Source organism: Agrilus planipennis, unplaced genomic scaffold (assembly GCF_000699045.2).
Source record: "Agrilus planipennis isolate EAB-ADULT unplaced genomic scaffold, Apla_2.0 scaffold104, whole genome shotgun sequence".
NCBI classification, from domain to species: domain Eukaryota; kingdom Metazoa; phylum Arthropoda; class Insecta; order Coleoptera; family Buprestidae; genus Agrilus; species Agrilus planipennis.
This window is the reverse complement of record NW_020438892.1, coordinates 501139-524028: the sequence shown is the minus strand read 5'-3', so window position 1 is coordinate 524028 and position 22890 is coordinate 501139. Positions and strand designations below refer to the sequence as shown.

The 22890-nt window shown below is 39.2% G+C and overlaps 1 protein-coding gene and 1 long non-coding RNA gene across 6 annotated transcripts in view; one reads left to right on the top strand and one right to left on the bottom strand.

The window, feature by feature from the left end:
* Nucleotides 1-22890, bottom strand: part of LOC112904015 — a 27594-nt gene extending 4704 nt beyond the window's left edge. Inside the window, exon 1 of the long non-coding RNA XR_003230836.1 lies at nucleotides 21855-22890. This is a non-coding gene — a long non-coding RNA (uncharacterized LOC112904015). The remainder of the gene's footprint in view (nucleotides 1-21854) is intronic.
* Nucleotides 467-22890, top strand: part of LOC108737169 (serine/threonine-protein phosphatase 4 regulatory subunit 1) — a 37377-nt gene continuing 14953 nt past the window's right edge. For 3 of the 5 annotated variants that reach the window (XM_018469870.1, XM_018469872.1, XM_018469869.1), the window contains exons 1-3: nucleotides 467-681; nucleotides 754-801; nucleotides 4580-4673. In XM_018469870.1, coding sequence (XP_018325372.1) covers nucleotides 675-681; nucleotides 754-801; nucleotides 4580-4673 — 149 coding nt within the window. In that variant the 5' untranslated portion in view covers nucleotides 467-674. Of the gene's footprint in view, nucleotides 682-753; nucleotides 802-4579; nucleotides 4674-16820; nucleotides 16909-22890 lie in introns of those variants that run through there. The other 2 variants (XM_018469873.1, XM_018469874.1) reach the window with 2 other exon arrangements.

The following is a 22890-nucleotide window of genomic DNA, read 5'->3' as shown; positions in this document are numbered from 1 at the left end:
TATTTTAATAATTAAACGCATTAATAATATACGGGGAGATTATACTTTTTTTATAATTAAATTATTATTTTGTTTTTCAACTAATGATAATTGAAAAATTACTAAAATAATACATTCTTTTATTATAAAAAGTATGAAAGATAAAGGGTTAGTTTGAATAAATACCGATCATTCTATAAGAGTTGCTTTTTATTTTTCAGTACCTTAATGTTTTTCAAAGATAAAAAGGTAAAATTAATAGTTATTTAATTGTTTTCGTTTTCTTATATAACATTTACAATTTAATGGTAATCTTTTAAATTATTATGTTTTTAGTTGTCTTTTATTGACAAGACAGATTACGTATTTCAATAGTTCTTTAATTATAAGTCTTTAAGTAGTAATTACTGACAAATTCAAATAACGCGCCTCTCCATAGAGACTTTTGAACGTTTATGTTTGTTTTCCTTCGAATAATGTTCCTAACTTCAGATGTACTTATTTACAGCAAGAAGTTCTCTTTAAAGTGTAAGTTGATAAACATCAAATTATCGAAAAATGTGTTTGGTAAATTTAAAGTAGACATTTTATTACTAAAAGTTGGACCAAAGAAACGTTAATTTAGTGATAATCCTATTGTAAACTGATATTAAGAACGTTTAAATGAACAGTTCAAGCTTAACCAAAGCAACAAAATGGCTGGTGAGTAATTTCTTTACATTTGCTTGTCTTGGAGATCCGATTTTGCTAATGCTGATTTTTGGTCTTTGCCAGATTTAATATCCTTTATCCAAGACGAGATGCTAGATGATACCGACGAAGGTGAGTTCATTGATTAACTCCCATTAATTTTTGTGTTACAAATGCATGCTCTTTCTATCTGATCGATTTCCGGTTTTTTAAAACGATGGCAATTTATTATTTGCCGATTTTTTATAATTAAAATAAACTAAATGTAATATACCTGAAGGATAAAAATGTAACATCAGTTTATCTCATAGTTTCGTGATATGCACTTGGATTATATTGCGTCGTCCAAATTGCATACACGTTTTCCATTTACACAAGCGCTTGTTATTATTATTGTCATTTAAAACGTAAATATGACGTCTCTTGTGAAAAAGTAATTTATTTATTTCTATTTTTACGATAAACTTTATCCCTTTATGATATTACATTTGTGTGAAATCGTTACTACGTTCTTTCTCTCGATTAAGTTGTAAAAAAATAACCATTGACATTTTATTTTAATTGTTATCGTCTAATTATTTTTTATTTGTTGATTGTACCATTGAAATAATTGATACATGTAAATCCATAAATATACATATAAGCAAATTCATAGAGTACTACGAAATACTTATCGTGCAATTTATGCATTAACAAAAAAATAATTCCCTATTTTACTAATGTAGGTAATTTAACTAATAAAAGTCAAATAGTTTGTAGAAATTAACGTATATAGAATATGACTGATTATGATAATATTGTTTTTTGCGAGGTTGGCACCTTTATTAGGTTAACAAAAGTTCTATCAAATTTAAACTTTTGGCGCCACCCATTTACCAAAATTAATGCAGTAATGTTAATCTTACTTTGAATCTAATAGATTTTTAACGACTTTTTTTAAACTGCATACAAAGGGGTAGTCCTGTTGAAATACTGTTTCGAATATACTTATCTAATTGCCAAAATATGTCTGTATATTCACCTGCAAAATTTTATCAAAAATTTTAAATTGATGTCTATTTTATTGTTTTCGATTGAACTGTGAAGGATTCTAACACCTAGATTATCTCCACCACATTAGGGTTGAGAAAAAAAAAACCGTTTACAATCAACACGCATCCCTTTGTAAAAAAAAACAACTAATCCTTGCTCGTTGTAGTAGCATTCACGGGTTATTGGCCTCATTCCCCCCTTTTCACGGCTTAGCCCTGTCTCTTGTATTTTCCATAAGAAGGTCGGTCCTCTATTATTTTTGACATCCCTACACCTATGTTGCTAAGGTACACTGTGATCATTGCATAGTTTTTATTGTTTTTCGACGTGATTTTCCGAGTAAGTAGTATTTGATTTGAAAGATTTCTATCATTGTCACATGACAAACTAAAAAGTCATATACAGGGTGATCATTTGTCATAAGATCATATGAACTATAAGTACAATTTAAATGAAAAATGTTGAAATTTTCCAATTAAAATGATTTAAATAAATTAGACACGGTTTGTGGGGTTCCCTTGTAGAAAGTCAAATTTTGTTTGTTTTTGTTGAATACCTCCTTTTCTTTAAGCGTAAAGGTTTCATAAGATGTGTGTACCCTCCACTCCTTGGCTAACTTCTCCTCACGCTTTACACCTCACGTAATTAATGCACACCCCCATGTACTCCTGTTTCTGCTTCTGATATGTCAGACTTTCCAAACGAGCCCTCTTTTTAAATTGCTTTATATAAATGCTAGGACAGGAAGTGCGTATATCGTCTGCCCCTATAGCAGCTGAATTCATCACCCCACTGAATTCGTGCATGATCTTTTACACGTTCATAAACCCCGTTATCGGGGTTCGTCGTACCTCCGGCAAACTATTAGTTTTAGTGATGGTTATAATAGTTGGGTTGTTGGGTGTCCCTTCACATCGTCATCGTCAAGGCCGTCCGCGGGGGGTTGTTGTACCCTACGGCGTCGTTCGTGTTTCTAGACACTGGCGCACGCGTGTCTTCGTAGATAGTACTGTCGTTAGTGTGCGTCTGCGTACCGAGCGTCGTATCGATCACCGTCGCGACGTCGTACCGTAGCGCCCTGTCGTATCTGCGGCGTCGTTCGGAAACACATCTCCGCCCGAAGACGGCATGTCAACGTGCGATGCGCGTAAATATTCTTTGGGGTGGCGTAGTGTGTATTATATGGGTGATGTGACAGCGCAGTGGGCCCACGAACGAGGGATGAAATATTTTTTTTGCAAAATTATAACGCATTGTTTTTGTTAATAGTCGCGTTCAATTGTTTGTCGAAAATGAAAATGTTCGTTTCGTAGGTGTGAGACATTTTCGAATGTGTTGCCGAGGATAAGTTTGAATTGGTGGTGTTTTTTGCGGAAGGCGCGCCCCTTATAGTAGTAGGTGCCTTTTTGGTGGTTGAAACTGTTAATACCTATAATGAAGAAAGACGACGATGTGTCTGACATGTAGAAAAATTCGTAAAGGTTGCAGTGAAAGTACGTTTCTTATTGCTTTTCTGTGGATCTAATTGGATCTTAGAAAAATGACCAAAAATTTAGAAGAGAGGGTGGTGGTTGTTCGGCGGAAAATGCGACGAATTTGTAACGAAAGGTGCTGTCACAGAAAAGTCCTTTCAAGGGTATGTTTACGACTACATGGTCCGTTATGTTTAACACTATTAATTAAGTAAATAATTTATTTTAAAAGGCCATAAATTTTAGTTTTTAAACTTTAACTCTTATTTCACTTGTATTAATTTTGTGTCAGATTGCGAAATTGTATGGGTTTGCAAAAGTCAAATGTGCGAAAATGTATATTTTGATGAACGTATGGAATATCTTTTCAAATCATTTGAAGTAAGCGTCTTAAAAATTTTAAATTGCATCTATTGGGCTCTATTATTTATATATTAAAAGGTAGCTAAATTTCCCTGTACCACGTCGTATTTTTCAAAAGACGATGCCGCCCTTCGTTGATTGCATTTGTTAGGAAATCCCTGTGTTCGGTTCTTAAACTCGCCACTAGCGTATAAGGGGCTTTATTAACTTCCGATAAATCTTAAAGACATGGGGCCAAGAAGTTTCGCAACGTTTAGACAGATACGTACGTGTGATCGGGTACTCGACCCTTACGTAAATATTGATTTCACCCTCGAGTGTAATAATTATATGTACGTATGTATATCTGTAGATATAGTATAAAGTTTTCGGGAGTTTCTGAAGCAAATGCGGTCTTTGCGACCGATAGCAAGCTTATAATTGATAGAAACGATTCTGCATTAATGATTAACGACTTTTGCTGCAGAATTTCAAACATGGGGCATCTTCATACTACATCGCATACTATTTTTTCAAACGAATAAGCAACTGAATATAGAAACAGAACCATGTGTTATATCCTTAACCTAAAGTACAAAATCAGAGACGAAAGCTCAACATTCCCTCCCGGTGGTAGAAATTCATATTTACTCCTTATTAGGGAAGTATTTTAATATCGTCATCCCCCACCTGAAAATTGCTAGCCGAGCTGAAGGCGTTTTCGTCTTAGAAATCAGGAAAAATTTATCGGGCGATAGGCTGGTTAGAGGGGGGTGGCACGTTGAATTCTGCCCCCACTTCGACAAAGGACTTGCGGTCCTGATTTAGAAAAGCTTTTTTTCTAACATTCCCCAAATTAAAACAGACTTTGCCGATAAGTCATTTAATTTAATGAATTAAAAAGTTGGACAAATGTCTGTCTTTGGAGTTTTTGATTTTATGATAAAGATAATTCAAAAAAAATATTATTACTATTTAATTCTATATTAACTTTATCTTTAAGAAAGCACATTATCTACCTATGTTTAGATATCATTTTAGAATGTTTGTATCATTCGTTGCAGGTGTTTTCGACCAAGGTGATGGACCGACGTCTTCAGCGGTGGACTACACCCTACCGCCCCTTCTCAGACTTAAGAAGCACGCTTTCTACGACCAGTGAGTTTTTTTTTAATCAATTTTTTTTATGTTTTGATTTTCGGAGATAATTTTGCTGATTAATTATAAAAAAGATAAAATCTCAAAAAGAAATGAAATAAAATCGTCGCCTGTCTAAGAATAGCGGGTTCGCCATCACGACGCCCACCCACGGGAACATAGCTAGACGATTACGGAATCGCGAGTCTACGGCGGCAGCGAGCGTCTCGACGCGGACCGACGCATCTGTTGACATCAACAAGTCGTCTGGCCGAATCGCAATTGTAACTGGTGTCTCATTTTTTACGATACTTGGAAAACGAATTTTTCTTTCCATTTTTTGATAATGACAAAAATCGGGAAGTTGAAATTTCTTTTTTTTCTTTCAAAAGAAAAAAGTAGCGCAATTCGGTGGGTGTATTATTTTGTTGTCTGCATGTGGTGCGAGTTTGGATTCTTCAATTATTTTTGGATGACTTTGGGTTATTTGTTTTGGCTGCATTATCGCAATAAAAAAAAAATAAATTATTTTTGTCATTAATAAAGGTCATGGGACGATAATTATAGTAAATCTTACTGATTAGTGGAGGTTTTTTTAGGTCAGTTTTTCGAAATATAAATGTCAAAATTCGTCTTGTTTATTTTAAATATACACCAACGGAAAGTTGAGGACCAGGCAGAGAGATACATTACATGCGATCACCAAAGGTCGGTATCATCTTTTGAAAAATACAACGTGCTATAAGTAAATTCGTACAAATACCTTCAGCCGTCTTTTCGTGAAAGGGTGTTAGGCTTTATCTAAACGATTTTGAGAATTCGGTTAGTCTATGACACTTTTCAGAAATAAATGTATTCCACACGTTCCCCAGATTATGCATACAAAGACAAAATGCCATCAATGAAACGTGTAATTTCCAAGTTCAGTGAAAGTTTTTCCTTATATTTGGGAAATTGTACATTTCTCACCCTCTCCCGCCCCCAAAACCTGACCTGTATTACCGTGTCCTGAAATTATACCCCCTTACTGTTTTGTCATCGCGATTTGGACCGTGGCTCCGGCGGATTGTCTATAGGGAGCGGCGAGTGATGATCTCTTCCTACGAACGACAGAGGGGGTGGCACTTCCGCATATACATACACCAAATGTGCCCACACATGTACCTATACGTCGTATGTAGTTGATAATAACGGGTCAGCCATTTGTCGTTTACCTCAGAATTTGTTCCAAAAGGGGATGAATGTTGGCCTAGGACACGGCAGGCGTCCGTTTAGTAGCGTAGAATGTACGGGGAGCGTTAAAAAAGTTAAGTGACATTTGCTAAAAGATTAGCAGTTAACTTACTCTGTATCATGAGTTCATTTAAGAACTTTTGTCCATATACAGGGTGATCGCCAGGGAGTCGAATAGTAGTAGTAGTGTTGATGTTTGATTTCTAAAGCCTATTTGTTGGCAGTTATTTTTGGGAACAACACCCTTTAATGTGTACATGTATGTATGTGTGTAAATATAAAACAGATTTTGTGTAAACTACAAAAGCGTCTACCGTCTGGCTTCCTGTTGCGTATAGATGCACGTTATACGGTATGCATGTGTGCGCGTTTTGAGCACGAGCCACATCTGTCGCTTTATTTGTCGTCGATTCGGTGGAGGCAGGTGCAAGAGCCATCAGGCCAGGAGCTTTGCTTTTTGTCTCCCTGAATTCTATTATACCAACGTGTAATATTGCCCCTGTTTCTTCCATGTATGCACATAATTGACTTATACAGTAGTGGCGAGTTGAGCACCGAATGTAGGGATATTCTGTTATATGCAATCACCAGAGGGAATGGTGTAGGAAAACACGTTCAACTTCAACCATCTTTTCGTACAAAAGATAAAGGAATATAAGTCCAACATGAGAGCCTATAGTGGTGTAGGTACGAGACCCCATAAAGACAAAAAAGACAGTTGTGTATTATTCCTACCTAGGTACACCCTGACCTACGTACTATTCCAAAATTACCTACCAAGATGTTTTGTCAGAAAGTTATTAAAAAAAAATGGAATATGTTCCCCTTTTCTATGGAATTATATTTTATATTTAGGTGTACCTATTATGTTATGGGGTGGGTAAAGCGAAGTATATTTAGAAACGGTGCAAAGGAAGTCCATCAGCGACATCATCGACGTGACATCTGGCATCCGCAGGTGTGCTGCGAAAGAAGCCGCGCGCCTGCTGGGCACATACACAAATACATACATATGTGTAGGACGCGTGCACCCCATTATTTTGTTTTTTTTTTTCGCATGATATCAGACATATACAGGGTGGTACCTTTTTGAAAACTGCACCACCTTTTGTATGTACAAGAATCTTTCAACTTCTTGTTTCACTTTATTTTCTGATCTACCCTCGTACCGTATGCAACGACTGACGTCTGTGCCTTCTTGTAATAAGACTTCGTTCGCGCAGATGTTGGACGAACAGACAACACGGGCAATGGTCCTGGCGGCTAGTGCGTAGTGCCCTTCTTTTGTATTATATTAGCGCCCGTTGACGTTGAAAAAGTAACTATATAATGCACCCTTCGGACAAGGTTTCAGCTGTCCGGCACGACACAAGAGTGAACGAACAACAATAGTGTTCATTAGCTTAAGTTACAAGGAAGAAAGGTCACAATGCAAGAGCAGCAGCAAATGATCAGAATTTTAAAAATCCTTCCATAACAATGTAAAGAAATATAATTCTCACATAATTTCGATTAATTATTGGAGCTTAATTTTTACGAATGTTCGTTCAATCCTGTCAGGACGATTAACTCACGTGCCTTTAATAAAGAACACGTTGATCCTTACGCCTTGTTGAGGGGGGAAATAACGCATCCCGTATATCCTGTTTGGGGTCACGAATATGATTTCAAAAACCGCTACGCAGGGGTTGGTTGACCGGAAATATTATACAGGATGGTGTTTTCTGGTGTAAAATAACCGTACTCATTTTCATCCCCTACAGGTACCTATTACTATTATAGGTATATTCTACGAGAAATTTGTTATTGTTTTTCACAGCCTCTCGTGCAAATTATCAAGTACATATATATACACGAGCGTATGTGTGATACATGTGTTGTTTTGAAGTACAGTATGTTGTATGATGTGTTGAAATTGATCTCCTTTTCCGTCTGGCAACCAGGTGCACACTTTGCCATGACTCCGTTTCCTGTCACGTGTTATTTTTTTCCTTATTCCTTGTACGTTCTACCCTAACTAGATAGGTGCCTAGTAGTGGGTGTCTAGTTCAGATGAGAAAATTGCACAAATGGGGTAGCTGTGGTCAAATTTAAAAGAGAGAGTATCGTATGAAAGGGTTCCACTGCTCTTGATAACATTTACATACATTCAGTCTAGGGTTGTCATCTCTAAAATTTGGAAACCAGGACAAGACGCGTGAAAACCCCGGATTTCAGAGTCCAGAACCCGGACATGTCAACAGGTTTTTTTAAACATAGTCAGTGTAACAAAAAACAGTTGAAAATGTCATAAATCACCCTTTTATTTATTTTCAGACCTTATAAAATAATTTGAAGTGGTCTGTATTCTTATTACTCTTATTACAGTTTGTTACAAATTGTTGTAATAATCAGTTAGATTTCTTTTACGTGTGTGGCGGGCGGCCCAAGACTTTAAATTTTTAAACCAGGACTACAAATGAAGCCCCCCCCCGGATGCCCTCTAAACTAGGACAAATCCGGGAAAACCCGGACGGATGGCAACCCTAATTCTGTCTATTCTTCCTTAGTCCAAAACGTGCAATTCCATGCGAAGAGTTCTGACGACGATTTGACCACAACACCTAGCATAAATTAGCGTGTGGTTTCTAGCCATTTCGATAGAAAAATTACGTCCATTGCCAGCCTCCCATGCAAATGTACGTATGTAAAACTAAACACTTTGTATGTGGACAACAGTTCGAGTTCCTTCGCGGGGGGTCGCAGCCATAACAAACCTCTCTATAAATAGGTCGACAGAACGCGAGTGTGGTGGACTTTTCTCTGTGCAGTCTGGGGGCATCTCTCTTACTTTCGTCATAACAAAACACACTAGCAGCAAGTCTTTAAAAATAAATAAAACTAAGGCACGAACGTCGACCCAACAAGTCACGAAGAAAATAAATGAATGAATTATATATAGTTGCATATTTTTCTAAGCTCAGTTTTCTTCAAAGTTACTCAACCTTTCACGATGTGATGTGAATAAAATTTCAGAATTTCTTGTCCCCCTTGCAGTCATCTACACTTTCAAGACCGTCCCGAAGATAACAGTGCGTTATATTTTGGAGGAGACTGTACGCCGATGTACAGTACGTTCCGGAAAATTGTCTCGTGTTGACATTGTTTGCAATCGTTTCATTGCTGTACTTGTTTGTACTGTTGCTGTCTTGCATTCCATGGTAGGTATGCCGTTTGGTCGGTCGGGTATTTAACAAAATGACCGAACGTTGCATACACATACATATATATATCTGTAAAGTACACACACCTATACGGATTCACGTATGCGTACGTACTTCAACACATACACGCACACGTGACCGCCTGTGAACTGTGACGTAGAACGGGTTACGTTGGGACGTTGCGCAGATAGCGGAGTGCGCGAACGAGGGGGGAAGTACACAGAACTCCGTGCGCGCACGCGCTCATGTTCTCTCTTCTCTCCGGTTTGTTTACAAACACAGGGACGAGACGCGCGCCGGCGTCAGCGCCGTCTCGATCGGGCTACCACAAGTTATTCGATTCAAAGATCAGCAAATCTGGTTCAATGTGGTACAATGCAATAATCTTTTTTTCATGATATTTCCGATGGTACAATAAGTTGGTAATGTGTCAAGAGTTCTAAAGGATTGATTGTTAACTCGGTAAGACTTGGGGTTTTCGAGGTTTATAAATCGTTCATCCTTCAATTGCAACACTTAGTTCAATTGGCAAATTCTTAGGAGCTCACTGCAGAGACTTCCTCGTCATCGTTAACGAAATAGGAAATTTAAGTTTTCCAATATTTTTCTACTTCTAATACCACTGATACTAATTCAGTATGTTCCGTATCTGTTGGATGTAGGGGGGGTCTTCTACCTAGATAGATTCGTAAAGGAAGCTTGCAAATCTGTGCCTAATTCTTCGTAGCACTAGCAGTTTTTGGGGTTTAACCATGAACATGTGTTTGTAGGTTTCACTGGGCATTCTAAGAGTTTATTCTGCTTTAGATGGTTCTTGGACATATTCGGTAAGACCATCAAAGGAATGTCGCCAATTTGTTAACTCAAAAGCGGACTATCTCTTCCCTAAAATGTATAGTTTTTCAAGCGCTCAGTTATCTATTGTGGAAGACTATACAACGTCCGGGTTTTCCCGCAAGAAGGATTTAGAGAAGCGACGCGAACAGACGAAGCGCCCCTGTATCTTGTTATTGTGCAGAAAACCTACTATGACCACATACTTACGTACCATACAATCTAGACGGCGTCGGTCAATGGCTGGGAGTTGCTGGTGCCGCTGCAATTGTTTCCCATAAACGACGGACCTTTTGCCAACATCCTCCTTGTTCGTATGTAAACATTACACACACAAGCACGTGTACGTATGTCGTGGAGCGCATATCTTCGATTTACATGACGCATACGAGAGGACGTTCTTCTTTTTCTGCACTTGTCGTCGCCCAAGTTTGCGGATGATGATGTTCAATAAGATTTTTGAGTGCGTTACTTCATCCAACAACGCTCTGTATATTTTCGTCTGCTATTATATAAAAGCCGATGAACTTTCGAAGGGATTCTTAAGTCGCCTCGCGACCTCTGTCTGGATCCGGGTCCGGGTCCCTTTTGTTTTCGATTGCCACACCACCATACTTACCTACAATAACCTAGGTACCGTACAGTGAGTGGTAGGTAATTTTACAAAAGAGTGCAAGTAAGTAAATTGGCGCACACAAGCGCATGTTAATGTGACCGATTGATACGGACCGTTCTGATGGCAGGTTGTTGTGGTGGTGCTCATGCCTCATGGTGTGAGTGCGTCTCTAGTGGCCTTACAGCTCTGTTGCTTGCAGACCAATTAAAACCATCGACCAGGCATGTAAGAAAGAATGTGGCTCGCTTTCAAGGGCGATACACTCTCCTAGAGACCCCCTCATTTTCAAACAATTTTTTTTTTGTTCGGAACCAATGTTTTGTAACCACTTTTGTAAATTGCGCAGAATATTGCGTATAGGTGCACTTCGTGGGGTAATACTCAGAGACTAATTTAGCAAAACGTAGGTATGTTGAAGGGCATTTTCGTGCAGTCATGTTTTACATGTGTATCTAGCAAGAGAGGGTAAAGAAGGACCCTGCATCTCACACCTAGTTTTCTCAACTAATACCATTGCAGATGTTTTCTTAAATATTCTTATTTAAGGGGGTCCAAATGAAAAGGTGGAGCGTCCCAGAAAAACGTAACTATCAGTTGTACAAATTGTCTTTAATGGAATATCTGATAAAAAAACCATCTCTATGTAGATACCATTTTGTTATTCTTTTTTTTTTAAATGTTCACATCCTGTTTGTTTAGATAACACGCTGGACAAATATTTAGTTGCTCATCAAGAGATAAAGTACATGGGTCTTTGTCAAAGGTCCAACGAAAGAATTAATGTACGGCGCACACTTGTGCACGTATCTTCTTTTTGCGTTCATGATTTTTACTACATGATTACGTGATTATTATTTCAATTCGGGATTTTGTCGTTTCTGTTTTATACGAAAATTTCTTTTGTCGAATGAAGAAAAGCTTCCTTCGATGGTTATCGTAGATTCGTAAGTGCATAAGACTTCCGCGGCTTAAAAGAAGTCGCAACACCAACAACAATAACGGAGGGCAATAATCTTTCCTCTGGTTTGGTCCTTCCAAGAATCACGAGATGCGGTTGCAGCTAGAGCTACCCCGTACGGCTCCGCGTCACCCTCTCTCACAAGACGAAGTGATAATTCCATTCTTCATGGGTGTGTATCGGTGTGATGTGGATCAATTTTTTTATTTCAAATGATCTATCGACATCCAAAGTAGATTACAATTTTAAATCGATACAGTTGGAGGGAAGTAGAGAAAGAATTTGCGATAAACCCATGCGGAAGTTTCATAAATAATGAAGAAAACATTTCTGTTTTTGTTGGTTGAATTCGTAACATTTTTCTTTTTTGCTTGGAGTCCTTTCCAAGGATGTCATGCTGTGAAAGTATTTGTTGCAAACTAAACTGGTACATCTTAGCGGGTGGTGGGTACGCCCCTTTCACGTCTCCATGGCCATTTCGACCGTTTTGGGCTTTCATAAATCTAATAGTTACATATATAGGTGACTTGGAAGATTAAGGGAAACTTTATTTTCTGAGTATCGGTAAACCACACACATACCCATTTCGTGGTATCTAACGCATTACCTGGAGAATACCAAGAACACCCGTTTATTGATTCTCGTGGTTGATCAGTCATTAGGGAAGTTGGAGGAGGAGGGTGTCAAATATTTGGCATTTTCTACTTGGAAAATTATACGTGATACTGTTAATGATTCTGTCGAAGATTTTTGTTGAAGCATGTCCATGATCCCACCCTATATAGAATGTAGCGGTTTTCTTTGCAAGGAGGTAGGCAGCAAATACTACAAGTCTTGCGTACTACATACAACACATATATGCATACATAGTGGTAGTATCAAGTAGAGCGGCACCGGCATAGTCGGGCTTCGCCAACGTCACATACCATTCCCACGGTGAGTGCAGCAAACGTGGACGCCGTGGATGGACGAAAACAACCGGAGGCGCTTAAATCGGATCTCCTTTTTCCGACTGTTTGGCCGTCTCGCTTCTACCTGTGCTTCTTTCTTCGTGTGCGAAGATACGGACGGACAAGCAAACGTGTCTGTCTTTTTCTCGTTCTGATTTTCTCTGTCTATTCTCGTGGTGTGGATGTGGCGGCAGGCGGACAGTTACGCGGTCCCGATCGTCGGAATGCGGTGCAACCGCGTATTATAACAAAACGGCGGCGGTATCGAAAGTAAAAAGGGCAAAATTCAGACGAGAACGATGGACAAGCAATCGCGATACAATTCAGAATCGCAAAGAGAAGAAGGGCGAACTGTAGTTATGCATCCACGTTTCGGAAGAAGATATTTTTTGCAATCAGTCGTCTAATAGGCATTTTAGATACAACTTTGACTGGTTTGGGCAATTATCCAATTACCCATCTTCCAAGTTAATATCTTCAAAGTCAGTTATCTAATTAGAACAGGAAAGAGTAGAAGAGCAGTCTGTAGTAGATTGTATCCACGTTCCGGAAGAAGATATTAAAATGTCGCCAGAATCTATGGAAGTCAATAAGAAATAGGCGAGATAGGTTGGTAGGATACCTTCTCAGACATGAAGGTCTAGTCAGAGACATATTAGAGGCAGAAGCAGGAGTTGGAAGGGGTAGAGGTAGACCTAGGTTAGATTACTGTTCGCAAATAGTTAAAGATGCAGGTTGGTCTAGTTTTAAGGAATTGCGAAGTTTAGCTCAGGATAGGAAAGAGTGGAGGTACGTGTCCAACCAGTCTTAGGACTGACGACCTTATGATGATGACAATTTTTGAAGGTAGTTATCCAACTACACATACATTTAGGTGTAGATATTGCAAACCCATCTTCATCTTCTTCTTGTTTAACTAATCGCCCAAGTAGAAATCTTCGTAAAGTTCCAATCTTCCATGATGATTTCTTCAAAGTCAGTCATCTAATTAGAACCAGAACCCACTCAAAGATATAACATCTTCCTCCTTGATTTCTTCAAAACTAAATCATCCAGGTTAAAATCTTCCAATGTTATCATTTGGCTGCTTCGATTTCTTCAGTCGTTTATTGATCACACAATTTAATTACAAGTATCTACGTTGAGGAGTTTTATCCGTTGAATGGTTCGTGGGAATTAATTGTAAGCGGTGACCCATGAAAATTCAGCGAATGCAGCAAGAGTAGGCAGTAATAATAATAGTCATAATAATAGCTGTATTCGTCCGTTGTATATAGTAATTATTGCACTATTATTGCCCACACCACGTACTTCGTAAATGGGTGCGTACAATTACTACATGTGTACGAATGCTGTAAGGTAACAGTATCGGATCCATTGAAGGAATTGCATTATTATTATTATTATTATTCACGCTGATAAAGTCGTTGGTTCATTCATTTTTAATGGGCAGGGAAAGACCGGGACGCCCGTCCGGGATTATAAAACAAAACGAAAAATTAAATGAATGGAACTGCTGCGTGTGTCACGCACGCATCACCATCGGGAGTGGTAATGAAAAGGGTCTTGCATGGCATGAACGGAAACAATAAATAAACATTATTGCTACGGTATTTCTCAAAAAGTCAAACATATACTTCGTACTTCAATCGTTGTGGATGCAGGAGGAGAATGAGTAAGAAGAAGAATGAAAAGAAGTGAAATAACCACGTTCCTATCGAATTCCTGACCGTGTGTTGTTGAGACCTCAACAGAAGCCTCCACAGGGCATCATCAGACAGTGGTGATCTGGTCGATGATCATCACTTTGGCTTGGCGATGGCGAACACACGACGAGACCGCCAAAAAAATATTAATTGGACTCCATCCCTCACATTTACGGGGATCTTCCTTTTCATGAGATTTAATAATAATATTCAGTGCCGCCAACCAGTAAAAGCCGGACAGGAAAGTAACCCCAGGGCCCAGTTGTTGATGATTACGCTGCTTGCTTGCTCGGGTGTGCGTTTGTGTGTGCATGCATCAGCGTTGCACATTAATACAAGTGCAGTTTTGGACGTGCATGAGGCCGACGGGCATATAGCGCGCTGGGCCGGGGGCTGGCGGGGCGCGGGGGGGTTGTTTGTGTCTACGTGGTGCCGCGGCGGCCTGAGGGGCATTCCGGCATGTGTTGAGCGAAGGCCGCATCGACGGGTTCAAGGAGACGGGCACCACAATAACAACAACATCAACAAACAACCAGCGCTCTCGTGGCGGTGACTGTTGGTACCTACCTATCTACCATCATCATCCTCCTCTCATGGAAGAAGAAAAGGAGAAATTGTGGAAACCTATTTATTAGGTGCCTAAACGAAACAAAATCGGATGAAGAAGGCCAGAAAGGACCCGGTCGGTCTTTTTGGAACTTTTCTAGATCCAGCACACAGGTTTCGTTCCTGTCTGTACATAAATGTAAACCATTGTGTATGATGTCTGTCCCGTCTGAGATCCACAGGGTACAGCGGGTAAGCAAGCAACAGCCAAGCACTAAACTACTTTGTCGTTTGCCTCATTTCCGAGAATCGGCCAGGCTGCCTGCAAACAACACCACACACAACGCGCGATGCCTGCTCTCTCTTCGGTCATCATCACGAAGAGAGAGAAGAAGAAACTTCCTTCGAAAACGGCTAACACAATCGCATTCTGTACAAGTGCAGAAGAAGTAAAATAAGAATAAGAATAACGACAACCCGCTTCTCTAGTAGAATAGAGAGAAACGATGAAAACGGCATGAGCAACAGCAGAGTTTCTCTTCTTCGTTGGGCAGTTGAACCATGATGACGGCAATTTTTGAATGGTAATGGTGAAGATTCAACCTTGCTTTTAATGTCTTATTTATTTGTGTGGATGTTCCTCAATGTTTTACTTAAATCCATTGAGATTGAGAGGTACGATTCCAGGTTATTGTTCTAATTGTTTGCGCCTTCATACTGATGTCCTGTCCCTAGACAGTTCAGTTGGAAGTCGGAAATAGAACGTCTTCTATTTCTATCCGAAACGCAGACTTTACGTCACAGATGACATCATGACGAACGGGTGGCCGCATTTTCAATATTGTTTATTTTAAGATCGAAATTTTCAAACAATCCTGCCTTCTGTCGATAGGACGAATTATACATATCTTCTATTATGTATTTAATATCTTAACAGTTACAAGTTGCAAGGCTATTTCGTTGTTATAGGTATCCTTTATCCGGAAGGAAACAGCAGTGACGCTAGGGATATTGTTTCCTTTTAATGGCGGCCATTTTGCGATAGGTGGCACTTGCGTCATTTTTAAGACAAAATGGTGTAATTTTATTTGCTCGCCTTTTACCTATAAAGTTGTTTGTTTAAAGAAACCATAAAGTGGCCGGTTCTCCTTAGATCTTTATGTAGTAATCGAGAGGGCCGCTTCTGCCGCATCCTCCTACGATTTTTCTAATCAAATTACTACGCGCGAGAATGTTAATGAACCTGGTCAAAGGAGGTGCCTGCCGTCTTCTCTTCTTTGCTATGTCAGCACCATCATGATCATAATGCGAGCGTGCATATCTGTAAGTCCCGTACACACACATACACGTACTCTCATGCGTAGTAGTACTCTCACACTTACACGCATATTAAGTGTGACTAACTCCGTATGTGTCGTAAAAATGCTCCCTTAAAAATTCCTTTCGTTGACTTCCGGCGCGCGATCGGCGAGTCCATTCACGTGCACGCCAAGGGTGGGTCGGTTTGCATGTATGTATGCGTTCTGTTTTTCCCCCACCGCTACCTGCGATCCCACCCAAACGTTGTTTTACGCGCCAAAACTCGATTTCCCGCTCTCTCGTTGTCTCTCACGATCGCAGTAGGCTCAAGAACGTTGTTTGTTACGCCGTCTTATTATGTTACGGGCGCGTTTATCTCTTTTGTCATCCACCACCACCACCATGATTATCGTTCCTTCTCGAAATCATTTGCTAAACGTCAGTTCGGTTGCGTCGTCGCGTTCTTCTGTTATTACAAAATTTGCGCGCCAAATGTGTCGACCGGAAGTGCGTACGAGAAACACGTGCATTGCCGCAGCATCGGGCAATACCGGAAGTCGTTTGTTGTTATTGTTTTCAATGATACTGCTGCTATTGCTGATCTGCGAGGAAGTGACGTAGTAGACGGACGACGACGGCTCGCGTTGTATGGTGTCATCTTTTTCTTGCTTCCTTTGGAAGGATTTATCGCAGACAACCGACCACGACGATTATCACATAAATACTGTACTAAACAAATGAACAAGTGTAACTTGCGTACGCAATCAAAAAAGGCGCCTTACATACATGCGGGCAAGCGTGTCTCTCAACTGCTCTGGATTGCGAATGTATTCACAGGGCTGAGGTCTTGGATGGGCGATCAGATGAGGGGTTGGTTTATTATCTGTTTCGAAAATGGAGTTGATTTTATGGTAAGGTGAAGATATTTGTGTTGTAACGCATCCTATTTGGGTTAGAACACTTGCTTCTGATAGAAAAAGTTATGACGGGTTTTAGGAGACCGAACATCCCCAAGATGATTAAATATTAAATAACTGTTATGTTGATATTGTCAGCAAAACATTTTACTGGTTTTAGTTATATCCCCAAAGATTATTTCCAATTGGGTTTTAATGTTTGTCTATCAACTTAGGAATAGACGAAATGCTTCCTTGATCGATGATCATGGAATTTCGAGATTCTTCAAAGCTTGAATCATCAAATTTTCCGGAAGATTCTTGTAGGAACTTGATATCTATTTATACCTGTAATATTTTTAATTGGACATTATGTTGTTTTCTTGACCTAGGACATGGAACTCTGACGATGCTTCTTAAAGCGCAATTCTTTTTTTGAGGATTCTTTTGGATTGAGTATTAATGTTCAAAGAAGATTTGTGGTAGGATCCTTTGTTTCCTTGTCACTTTTTGTCAGAAAGTTACAAACAACAAAGCTGATTCTCATTTTTTTTTTTTTCGTTTCTTTGGCCCAAGGCCATGGGTCAAAGAACGATTCTTCTATAGATTCCTTTACATTCTTGATGTTCATGCATTTGTAATAGCATTTTCTATTTCCTTGTCCAAGTCATGGAACTCCAAACTGCTTTAGAGCATAACCTACTCTCATTTTTTAGGAGTTTTAAAAATAAGATTTTTTCTGGAGACTCGTTTATATCCTTGATGTTCAAGTATGTCTTTTTAATAATAGCTGTTTGAGGACACCATTCATTTTCATTTATGGTTAAAGCTTTGATGCACAAGGATTTTTATGATAAGAGAGTTGTTGTTTTGCTGACCTACAGCTTTAGAAGTCTAAGAACATCTAAAGTATTGTTCCCATTTTCTAAGAAACTTCATTTAGATCTTTGATGCCAATTCCAAGAGGATATCCTGGTATTTAACGTAAGGTCATGAAACCCTCCCAAGATCTTCAAAGTGCTAAACTGCAGGAGTTTCACTCCTGGGATCCTTGCCTTAAAAGTGTTTACAATAATAAGATCGTGGAACCCCCAGAATCTGTATAAAGCGCTGTCTATCCGGAAGATGTAGGTAGATCTAGCACAACGTAACGTGGGACTTCTGTTTTTGATTACACGAAAATCACGGAACTCCAGGATGTTTCAAGGATCAAGACCAACGTCTCGCCCGTTTTCCATGAGATTTGATACACTTTTAGATGCTTAATGTACAAGAAGAGTACTTTCATGTTATAGTAGAGAAAGTCAGAAGTTGTTGAAAAGGAATACATGTTGGACATTAATCTAATTAGACACTTCAAAAAGATAGCGTTGGCATTCATCATATATATGTAGACAGTCACGCACCTACGTTCGTTTCCTGTTCAACTTAAACTATCGAAAATAGATTTTTCCGATTTTTGAACCACTCGACATTATTACATGTAGTAAGGCACACGCACACGGTTATTTTTGGTTTCGGCCACCAACCAATGGCCGAAAACAAAACGAGTGTGGCAATGACATGAGGAGAAACCCTCGCGCGACCGTCGATTTTATTATTAATTTCCGGTCCTTGGCGGAAGCTCCGCACCGTTTCTTTCTATAGAACGACGTCCACGTGGTCTCCAAATCGTCGTCGCTTACTTGATCGAGTGGCGTTATTATTAAAAAGTTGGCTCGCAACGACAGCAGCGACTTTTAAATGGTTTTAATTTTTTGTCACCGTACAAGAACCGGAAGTCGTATATGTGTAGTGTTGGGTAGTGGGTATAAGTATAGGTCGAGGTTGAGGAAATGAAGGAAATAACGGATATCGAAACGTAACCACAACGACATAACGTTACCCATAAATCCCAGAGAATGTTATTTAAAAATAATCAATAGGATTCCTAATAAGTTGAAAATGATTCATTAACGGTGGTTTTTTGCTACCTATGTAAATTCCTAATATTAACAAGTTTAAAATAATTCGAAGTGGTCTTATTCTGTCATAACTGTCAGACGAGGATCGCGACTTCGATCTTTTTGGTTCTCATCAGCGCGTCGCAGGCAGCCCGACAGAACACAGACCGACTGCTGTCTTAACAGTGCGTTTCAGAAAATACTACAAACGGCGCAGTAAACGCCATCTGTAGCACGATGCTACATTTTAGGATTACGTATACTCCAACAAGGTCCACTTGTGTGGATATCTATCTACTTGATGAAAACGAACAAGTTTGTTAGAATATTACCATTTCGTTGTGTGCGTTCTCAGGGCAATGTAAAACACCCCCCGATCTATTTGTGTGCGTATTTTTACCTATATGTTAGTGCCCTTGCCGGTAGTATCTGTGTGTATTAATTTTGCCAGCGTAGCGTTCGAGTGTTTTTAATCGGAACTCGTCAAGCGAAAAAGAGCGTGAAGGGGTGGCATTACGAACAATTAAGCATTACGGAGGTAGTCAGTCAGTCAGTACGGTGCTGTGACGCCGATGACGATGTGATGTGTGTCACCCGACGACAACGACTACGACTACGACCGTCTATATTTGTGTTGGAAAATTGTAGGTTGTCAGTCGTTTATTGACTTGCCGAAAATAGTTCACAATTCTGTCTGTCACTTTCGGTTTATTATAGATTAAGTACAGGTATAGGACTTCGTCCTTCACTGGTGACGTATTATAAAAATGGGGTAGTGCCTGCTTGCCCATCATAAAAGATTACCGACGAAAGGATTATAAGGATAGCGAGTACGACTACCTAACTTATAATTTTATGAAATTTAATATTTTAGATGGCTTGACAAACACTGCCCTTGTAATTTTAAATTTGCCAGGGGGCATCACATCTAGTAAGGCCGGAGCACCGCCTGATTCTTTAGTCCTGCCTAATAAAGACGTTCTGTAACCTTTTCCGCTACCAAAAAAAAAAGAAAGAAATGTGCCCAGTACTAAGTTAATTACGCTCCTTTATATTATTTATATCACTGCTGTGAATCGTCACGCATACAGATATAGCACGAACGAGGGTTGTTTCTATTTCTTTTCTATTAATAAGTAGAATGGACACAAAAAAGTTATACCAGACTAACTAGATCGTACTTCACAAGTTTCCAATGAATAAGTGATTGAATTGAATAAAAAAGTGCGGGAATAGGATCTTTAAATATATTATGTTTCTACTTTAATAAAACCTTTTCTATCAAAACATAATCATAATCCTTTGTGTATAGTAGCCACTTTTCATTTGCCAATCAGGGGAGCTTTTGCTACCTCACCTAACATAAACCCCTGGTGCGCAGATGTTGATCAGAAAAACCTTTCCTATCAGATCATCATCTTAATCCTTGGTGCTTACTTTATTTATGCCAATCAGGGGAATCTTTTTTACCATACCTAACATAAACCCTGGGTGAGTTGGAAATCCTTCCCTTTCAGAGTCCAAATCATACATCTTGGTTCATATTAGTACCTACTTCACCTATGCCAATCAAGGAAACCTTTCCTACTTTACTTTACTCTTGGTGCATTGCAGTTTATGTATGTCGTTACCTAACATAAACCCTTGGAGTGTAGCACTTTACATTCAGGTAAACCTTTCCTATCAAAACCTAAATCTTAACAATTGGCTTTACCTATGCCAGTTAGCGGAACCTTTCCTACCATACTTAACCCTTGGTGCATAGCACTTTATACATGCCGTTACCTAGCATAAGCCCTTGAAGTATAGCACTTACATGTGCCAAGCAAGGAACCTGTTCTACCAGAGCCTAAACCGTAACTTTTGGTTCATATTAGTACCTACTTCATCTATACCAATCATGGGAATCCTTCCTACCTTACTTAACCCTTGCTGTATAACATATATGTCGTTACCTAACGTAAAACCTTGGAGTATAGCACTTACATGTACCAATAAGGAACCTTTTCTACCAGAGCCTAAATCTTAACTACTAGTTCATATTAATACCTTCTTTACCTATGCCAATCAAGGGAACCTTTCCTACTTTACTTAACCCTTGATGCATAGCAGTTTATATATGTTGTTACCTAACATAAACCCTTGGAGTATAGCACTTTCATGTGTCAATCAGGGAACCTTTTCTAACAGAGCCTAAATCTTAACATTTGGTTCATATTAGTACCTACTTCACCTATGCCAATCAAGGGAACCTTTCCTACTTTACTTAACCCTTGATGCACAGCACTTTATATATGTCGTCACTTAACATAAACCCTTGGAGTGTAGTACATAGATGTGCCAAGCAGGGAACCTTTTCTACCAGAGCCTAAACCTTAACTTTTGGTTCATATTAGTACTTCACCTATGCCAATCAGGGGAACCTTTCCTACCTTACTTAACCCTTGGTACATAGCACTTTATATATGTCGTTACCTAACATAAACCCTTGGAGTATAGAACTTACATGTGCCAAGCAGGGAACCTTTTCTACCAGAGCCTAAATCTTAACATTTGGTTCATATTAGTACCTACTTCACCTATGCCAATCAAGGGAACCTTTCCTACTTTACTTAACCCTTGGCGCACAGCACTTTATATATGTCGTTACCTAACAAACCATTGAAATGTAGCACTTTACATTTAGGCAAACCTTTCCTACCAGAACCTAAATGTTAGCCATTGTGTTTACCTATGCCATTATGGAATACATATACGAATTCGAGAAGTCTTTCCCTAACGTAATCTGGTTTCACTCAATGGTTTTGTCGGCGGGGCGCTTGGCCAATCTACAACCACCCTAATCGTCCTATTTCATACCTAATTAAACCCTAGGGTCAAATATTGACATTTACATGCGCTTCACTCGTCAAAACAGCAGCAGGTGCGTTAATTAGTTCTATCCGTTTTACAAGAACGATAACATATGTAGAGAGAAAAGTAAAAATTGCTATCTATAGGTAATTTTGTTTGACTTACCCTTTCGCACAGGATGTCCGCATATCGTATGAACAGTGTTTGATTTTTCGGGCGTTGCTCTCTGTTTGGTCCTTTCCCAAGACCAAAACTCTGCACCTATAAATAGACAAAGAAAAACATAAAATGTTAGTCTGGATTTTTTCCTGTCTTTCAACGAGTTGTTTTTTGTGCACTAATCTTACGGTGGTTATTGTTTTGAAAACTTTGTACAATTCCAACTTATAGTTTAGATTTTTATAAATTCTCTACACAAGAAAGATAAAGAAGGTAAGCTAATTGGTCCTTGTATATCTTAGTACTTACAAACAATAAATTATAAAAATATGTAATACTCCAGTATCTCCCTTCGGGACTCTGTAACTATTTTGGAAGATCCCGTTCTACGATACTGGGAAAACATAGACACAGTTTTAGCTTCAATTCGATTACAAACACGTTTTTCGTTGTAATTTGGAGCTAAATGTTAACACAAAAAGCGGCGCCTTTGAATAATTTGTATCTAATGTCGTTAACAAAAAAAATGTGACGCATCGTTGCCTCTATTAAAAAACTGCCACGCGGTTTTTAAATCAGTTTAAAACAATCGAATTTTGTGGTTAATTTTTTGGAAACTGCGCAGTTGGCTTTGCTAATTGCGCCGTAGATTATGTGTTGCGGTCGGCCATCTTAGGTGGTCGCGGTCGTTGGGCGGTACGCGGTTCTGGCCAATGCGCTATCGCGCCGTCCCGGTAAGCCGCGATCCGCGACAACGTGTGCTGTTTGTTTACAGTCGCGTGCGCAGGCGCGCGCATCGCCTACTTAGCCGATAAGGCAATAATAATAAGTAAAAAAGTGCATTGCGCACCTCCAGGCATGTAACCTAGGCAACGTTGCACGAAAACACGTGTACCGTCGTTTACAACATTGCTGCACATGTTTGTTTATTTACGTTTGCATTTTAATTATTATTGCTTTCAATTGATAAGCCTCACTATGAGGGCGATTCAATGAATATTTTGACTAAAGCCCCCACTCTCCTACAAAATACTTACATTAA